Raw genomic sequence first — 6943 nt, 5'->3', positions numbered from 1 at the left:
TGGGGTGAAGTGAGGGGAGAGCTCCCTCTGGTGGCAGGAGGAGGGGGGCTCCAGGCCACCCTGACAGTAACGTTTTAACATAATTATAAATAATAAAAAGGCAAGAATATTATTCCAGAATAAATCCACTTAAACCTTAAATAACTTTCAATATTTTACTCTACATAAAAATATACTTTGTCAAAATTATACAAGTTAGAAATGACTGCAAGATAACATCCGGCCATTAATAACAATAAAATAAAATGATCTGGAGGGCCGGATAGGGCCGGCTCCGGCCCCCGGGCCTTGACTTTGACACGTGCTTTAAAGAGACTCCAGCTTTTGCTTTTAAATTAAGCACAGGGCTCATCTTGATTTTTTTGTTCAGGTACGAAGAGTTTTTGCCGTTAGAAGAAGAAGAAGTGGTGAATGAGGACACAGAAGCGTACGTCACCAACCTGTCCTACTACCACCTGGTCCCCTTTGAGACCGACATCCTGGAGTGAGGACTGGAAAGGACTGAAGGAAAGCTGCTCAAACGGACCGAGCTATGCAAATGCTGCTGCTTTTTTTAAAGATGCTTCTTTGAACAACAATAGAATGCAATAACACCATTTACCATTTAGTGTCTTCACCTCATCCAGAACGTTTTGTCTTTGGTGACGCTCAGAATTCACTGAACTGAAATCAAACCTGTGGATGGAGAATCGCTCCAGATGAGAGGAGGAGGACTGATCAGCTGCACTTTTAGGAACAAATTGGATTCATTGGAGCATCACTTTTTCTCTATATGATTGACCTTTTTTTGATCACATCATTTTTTTTATCTTATTATGGACTTGTCCACTGAGAGATTTGCACACAGAACTTTGTGGTGCGCTTTACACCAGCATTGAAGCCCCACTATCATCATCTTTTCATCTATTTTCAAGGTGTTTTTGTTAGGATGAGGCAGTTTTAGCTAAAATCTAAAATTCTGTCTTTTTCTAGGACATAGTTTCTGCAGAGTGGCTGGAGTTAATTAGAAATTCCCCTTTGAGTTGTGGGCAGGACTGGTGATGAGCAACCCCGCCTCCCCTTCCCATTGTTGAGAGCTCTCAGAAATCCAATTAGGGAGCCTAACTTTCTTAAAATATTTAGAAAAATGTCACAAGAACATGTTAAAAACACAATTTTCATTCAAGTGGGTCTTTAAAATCTGTGGTTTTTCCTGGTAAAATTGTTTGTTTTGCAGTCAAAAATGTTGCTTTTTTTACATAATGAGATTATAGCTTGTTTTTAACATTTTCACTTGTAGTTAGCAAAGAGAAAATCTTCCAAAACAATCTGTTAAATCTGAAGTTTCATATTTACTGTTAGTAGTTTTATGTGATGCTTTTGCTGTGAAATCAATAGGAACTTTTTACAACATCTGCAGTGAACTAAACCATTACAAAATAAATATATAAGCTAGAGTTTTTTTTACGCTATTAAACTTTTATTTATGTCTTTCATGGTATTTCTCGCTCACTTAGTTATTTTGAACAAATAAACTGATTGTATTTCCAGCTGGAAAACTTAATTTTTTTAGATTTAACATCTTATTTTATATAGTTGAAACAATTCCCTCCATGAGTAAAAGAGTTGTAATCACGTCATGCTAGCTGAGGAGGGATTAATGCTGAATTGCTCTATTTTGTGCTTGTGCTGAGGTCATTTTGGTCCTGAAAGACGTCATGAGTGGGCTCAGTCACTATGCAGCAACAAGTCCCCTCTTTATCTGAAAAAGACAAATGACTTTGCTGTACTAAATTGTTCTGAGTTGCCTGAAAAAAAAAAAAGAGCAAATGCTGGAGTGAAACGAGCGCCTGCATGTGCACATTGTAAATAGATGTTTGTGTAAGCCTCACTGTTGTTGTTTGTGGAGTTTTGTCTTCACTGAAGACTCTTACAAATGTAGGCTAACAGCTTGAGTCCAGGATAAAAAAGGCTCACAAACTTGGCCCCAGAGCCTTCAGGGCGCCTCCACATGAGTCTATTTAGCAACACAGTCATGATCACCATTCACACCGTGAGAAAGTCCAGCTCTTTCAGGAGATGCACAACTTACTTTGGGCTTATTTTAGTCAGTTATGCATACTTCTGTTACATTTTAATGGTGAAAATTAACAAAAACAAAGTTACATTACCTGTAATAATGCAATTGAGAATGCTTTTACTTGAAAATGGTGATGCAATTTACTTTAATAGCTGAAGGGATGCAAAAGCTATTTGCACAATGCTAATTTTTTTAAGACTGAAAAGAACTATAACAGTGCTGAAATTGACCTAAATTATGAAAAAAAAAATATCGGTTTGTTGCTTAAAAATCCCTGATACATGCAAATTTTGAAAATATATTCAATGTATTGCTTAAATTTGAGTTAAACTAAAAAAAACCCTTATTACATGCCAAATTAGCCAAAAAAGCTAGCTAGTTAAAATGTTAGCCTCTTGCTGAAATAGAAGCTAAACTCTAAATAGGCCTTAGTAGATCCAAATATGTGGTGATAAACGAGATGCGTCGAGCTTCAAACAAGTGCGTACTTTATTGGTCTCTTTGATGTCACGATCCAAAGTACTTGTGCACTATGAAAACTAAATAATACAACAAAGACATTTTAGTTTCACTCATACATATAATAAAGTTTCCTCAATATACACAAAAAAAATGTGTCAGTTAACATTGGGTAACTGTGCATTACAAATAAAAGAACTGTCAAACATATTTCATGAATTAAAATAAACAAATGTACATTCACTTCAAGAAATAGAAAAACAAAACAACATTGTATCTGTATTTTACCTCATTCCGCTTACAAAGGGGTGCTATTTACAAAAAATTAACTGTAGACTCCATCCAAGCGTGGTGAAGCGTTGTGTATGCCAGCAAAGAAAAAACAGATACGTGCGTCAACGGAAAAAACTGAAGTTGTTGCGCCTGTTACAAAAGCATCCACAGGGAGGCGCTGTAGTGCCATATAAAGAAACAAACTGAGCAATAGTCAAACAACAGAATACATTCAATAAGAAAAAATAATAACAATTGGCTGTCATTTACAAAATATAGCTAAAAAAGTAAAAGCTAGAACATTGTTTTATTACTAGCTAAATTCCAAAATTAGCCTAAAATTCCATAGTAAACTAAATTAGTCAAAAATGTTAGCTTGTTGCTAAAATTTTATCTAAACTCTAAACTTCAGTTGATTGCAAACTATCTAAAAGAGCTAGAAAATCACTAAATTACTAGCTAATCTCCAAAATACCCTAAAGTTCCTCAGTAAACTAAATTAGTCAAAAGTATTAGCTTGTCGCTAAAATAGAGGCTAAACTCTAAATTAGCCTAAATTTCCTCCTTAAAATAGATATTAGCCAAAAACGTTAGCATGTTGCTAAAATATTAGGTAACCTCCTCAAAATTTTAACTTAAACATTGATCTAATGTTAGCCTAACCCTAAAATTATACATATCCACTGCAAATTTTGAAAAAATATACAAATAAGTAAAAAATTGTGTGTTTTTGTCAGTTTTCAGTAGCTTATTCTGAAGAGTCTCCAGTTGCAAAAACAATTTGCCTATATTTTAATTTAAATGTTAATTTCCTTATTAACCTTATTTTTATGTATAATAAAGAAACTGTTGGATCTTTTAGAACTTAATTTGTCACGCCTCTTTTAATAATTGTTGAATTTATTTTACTAAATCTCTGTAAAGTACTTACTTAAACAGGTTTATGTTATAAAAAGGTAATATAGTACATATCAAAACATGCCCTTTGTGCCAGCTGCAGCAGTTTGAGGCTCCTGAGAACACAGGAAGCCTGGAGAATATTTTTAATAACTTTTTATTTGTCATTTTAACCTTCAAGCCTTGGAAAATGTGTCTATTGCTTTGTATATGTGAGCATTCGCTGCTGTACACAGATGGTAAAAATGAAAGTGTTTGATGCAAAGCGACACTTATTAAAATAAAAGATTTTTGCAATAAAAAGGTTTCAGACTTTTTATTCAGAGATGCACAATTGCAAAAAAACATGGAAATCCATTAAATACAGTTATTTGGAATTACTTTATTAGGGGAACAATTTTAATGTGAAAACTTGATCTTATTCTAACAAAGTTGAATCTATTCAATTGCCAAATTTATCATAGTAACTTGACCAAAATATAAAAGCCTAGATCTAATGTTTTGTCTTTGAGTGACACCTTGTGGTTAATATTAGAACACAATATGAGGTTATTATTGTCCGTATTTACCGCCTCATCCTAAAGTAATATTTAAAGCATGGATGGAACTCCCTTTCATCCATCATGGAGCCGGATAGGCTCCAGCAACGCTTTGACACCAAAAGGGAAAAAAAGCTACTGTTACATCAGTAAGACTTTTGTGTTATGATATGTGAAATTATGAAAATATAGACAGTAAAAGCTAAACTCAAGAATAATTTGCATTGAAAAGTCAATTAAAACATGATGTGATAAAGAGAAAATAATATAAATAAACTCAGAAATGTGTTATGCTTTTGTAAATTTACAATAATTATTGGATACATGTCTAATTGTGTTAAATCTGTGTTCGGTTTGTAAGCCTATTTTAAATTAACATTATATACAGTAAGGTTGACATGTGTTTTAAGAGTGTCAAAAGCAATGTGTATTATAATAATCCCTTAATAACCAAAGTTTTAAAGCCACCCAATGGATGAAATGTATATTTGCAATGTTTACATGTACTGTAAGCCTAAACCAATAAAAAAAAGTAATATTTGTAAATTTGTGTATTTAGAATATTTAAGTGGCCTATTGATAGGATATTGTTAGAATTAAAACACATTTATAGAATCCAAAAATATAAGCTGTAATGTAAAGGTAAAATAAAGTATTTTTTACATTTTCAACTTCATGTAAAAAAATGTTATACAGTAATAATAACATATATAAGATAATTTGACCTCCTTTTAATTATTGTTCCCCTAACTTGCTTGTATATACTTTCACATTTTAGCTGAAAAGTAAATATATGAACAAAAAAGGTTTTTTAATAAATAAAAATAAAATAAATAATTGTCTTTTCACCTGTCAAACACATATAAATAATAATACCTGTTGTTTTTTCTTTTTTTAAATAAAAAAATATTTTTTCTATTCCTTTTTTAAAGAAAAATAAATGTTAAAAATGCGTTTTTTACTAATATTTTTTCCTCCACGTGAACGTCTTCTGGACGCAACCCGCGCATGCGCAGAGAGAAGGTTTGCAGTAGCTGTATTTCCTGTTTCTTCCCACACGAAGCAATGGCACAAGAAAAAGCTTCAGTGATCCTTAGAGGTACGTTCACTTCTCGTTTCCTACACACCGAACATTTAACTGAGTGTATACGCCGTAAGGTGCGCTCAAAACGACCCTCAAAGCCGCTTTTGGGCGCCAACCGGGCACGGTTAGCTGGAGCGGCGGCTTTAGCCGGAGATGCTCCAGTCATGAGGAAGACCCTGATTGACAAACGCGACCTTTTCTGCTGCTTTCTGTCATCCGCAGTGATAGCGGCCTTTTGTGTCTCAACGGTGCTCGGCTTTGTTGAAGATCTAGACAGCACGTAAGTCATCCTTTTTATTTTATTATTATTATTTTTGTCTGTGGCTCATTAAAATCCTGAAATGCAGCTTTTGAATTTGTAACTTTATGTAGAGGGGTTCCGGAAACAACACTGTCTGCTGGAAATGAAAGTTCCGTAAATCGATTTAATTGTCGTAACTTCATGTCAGAATTCTTTTCGTCTTTTCATTCGGGTTATTTTTGCCTGGATTTCAACTGTTTGGCTAGTTGCATGAAAAATAAAGTTACTCAATGATTGTTTCCTCTTTTAATAGGTTTAAAGACACCAGAGTGAATGACATCTGGCTGGTTGATGTGAGTCTGAAATCACACAAACTAATCTGGGCCCATTGAGCTCTGGCTGGGATGGCTGGGATCTGGCTCTGCCCCCCATCCCTGGCAAGGATGGGAGGGGTGGATGTGATCAGGGAGGGGGCACACCTCCGTCTATGTCTGGGTGATTAGTGATAGACAAACCATGCATGCCCGGCAAAGCCCGGGGGCTTTATGTTGAAAAGTTTGTGTCTCAGCCCGTTGGATTGGATGTAAAGTTGTTTTTGTCGCTGGTTTGCAGACTCATTGACATCTATTTTACATTGTTTCCCCTTCACATGTATGGAACCATTTTGGGGCCATAAGTATGTAAAATTCAAATTAAACATTTGATTAAAAAAATGTTAGTGTTTGGCCGAAAAAAAATTAAATGTCCAAAACTTTTTGCTATTCTAAAATAAACGTAATTATTTTCAGCTTCAAATATTCTGTTTTTTAGGTTTCAAAATTTAAATTTCAAAAACTTTTTTTTCAGTTTCAAATCCTTTTTTTCAATTATGACCCTGAAAATTTCTGTTCCAAAACTTTTGGCCCCATTGTGGCACGTTGAGGCGGGGCTAACACAAAATACCATCGATTTTGATTGGTCATTCGTACTAGCCCCGCCCCAGCATGGCACAACATGGCCACAAGTTTTGTAACGGAAATTTTCAGGGTTGAAAACGGAAAAAAAAAAGATTTGAAACTGGAAAAAAAAGATTTGAAATTGAAATTTTAAGTTTTGAAACCTAAAAAAAGGAATATTTTAAGCAGAAAATATTTACGTTTATAGTAGAATAGCAAAAAGTTTGGGACATTTTATATATATATATATTTTTTTGGCCAAATGTTTTATTTGGGTTCCAAGTATTTTTGGCCCCGATTTGGCTCCATAGACCTGTAGTTTGTCAGAACTTTGTGGTCAAATCATGTAGATTTAAATAAATATCAAGGCTTTTATATGTAAAATTTGTGCTATTCCTGTTCCTGCATCGATATTCTCCAGCTATATAAATGTTTTGTCTTCATTGATTTCTCCGT

General features: G+C 34.2%; 2 protein-coding genes across 2 annotated transcripts in view; both read left to right on the top strand.

Annotated features, from left to right (window-relative positions):
- The window catches only part of pxdc1b (PX domain containing 1b), a gene marked incomplete at its 5' end in the record, with an annotated part of 15704 nt that extends 13900 nt beyond the window's left edge, over positions 1-1804 (top strand). The window contains 1 exon segment of the mRNA XM_024280456.2: positions 371-1804. Coding sequence (XP_024136224.1) covers positions 371-488 — 118 coding nt within the window. The 3' untranslated portion in view covers positions 489-1804.
- A 3390-nt stretch (positions 1805-5194) lies between these two features.
- Positions 5195-6943, top strand: part of tmx3b (thioredoxin related transmembrane protein 3b) — a 56168-nt gene continuing 54419 nt past the window's right edge. Inside the window, exons 1-3 of the mRNA XM_024280412.2 lie at positions 5195-5326; positions 5534-5591; positions 5866-5905. Coding sequence (XP_024136180.1) covers positions 5236-5326; positions 5534-5591; positions 5866-5905 — 189 coding nt within the window. The 5' untranslated portion in view covers positions 5195-5235. The remainder of the gene's footprint in view (positions 5327-5533; positions 5592-5865; positions 5906-6943) is intronic.

The sequence above is a fragment of the Oryzias melastigma genome, linkage group LG20, assembly GCF_002922805.2.
Source record: "Oryzias melastigma strain HK-1 linkage group LG20, ASM292280v2, whole genome shotgun sequence".
NCBI classification, from domain to species: Eukaryota; Metazoa; Chordata; class Actinopteri; order Beloniformes; family Adrianichthyidae; genus Oryzias; species Oryzias melastigma.
The sequence above is the reverse complement of the archived record's forward strand: the minus strand, read 5'-3'. Positions and strand labels throughout refer to the sequence as shown.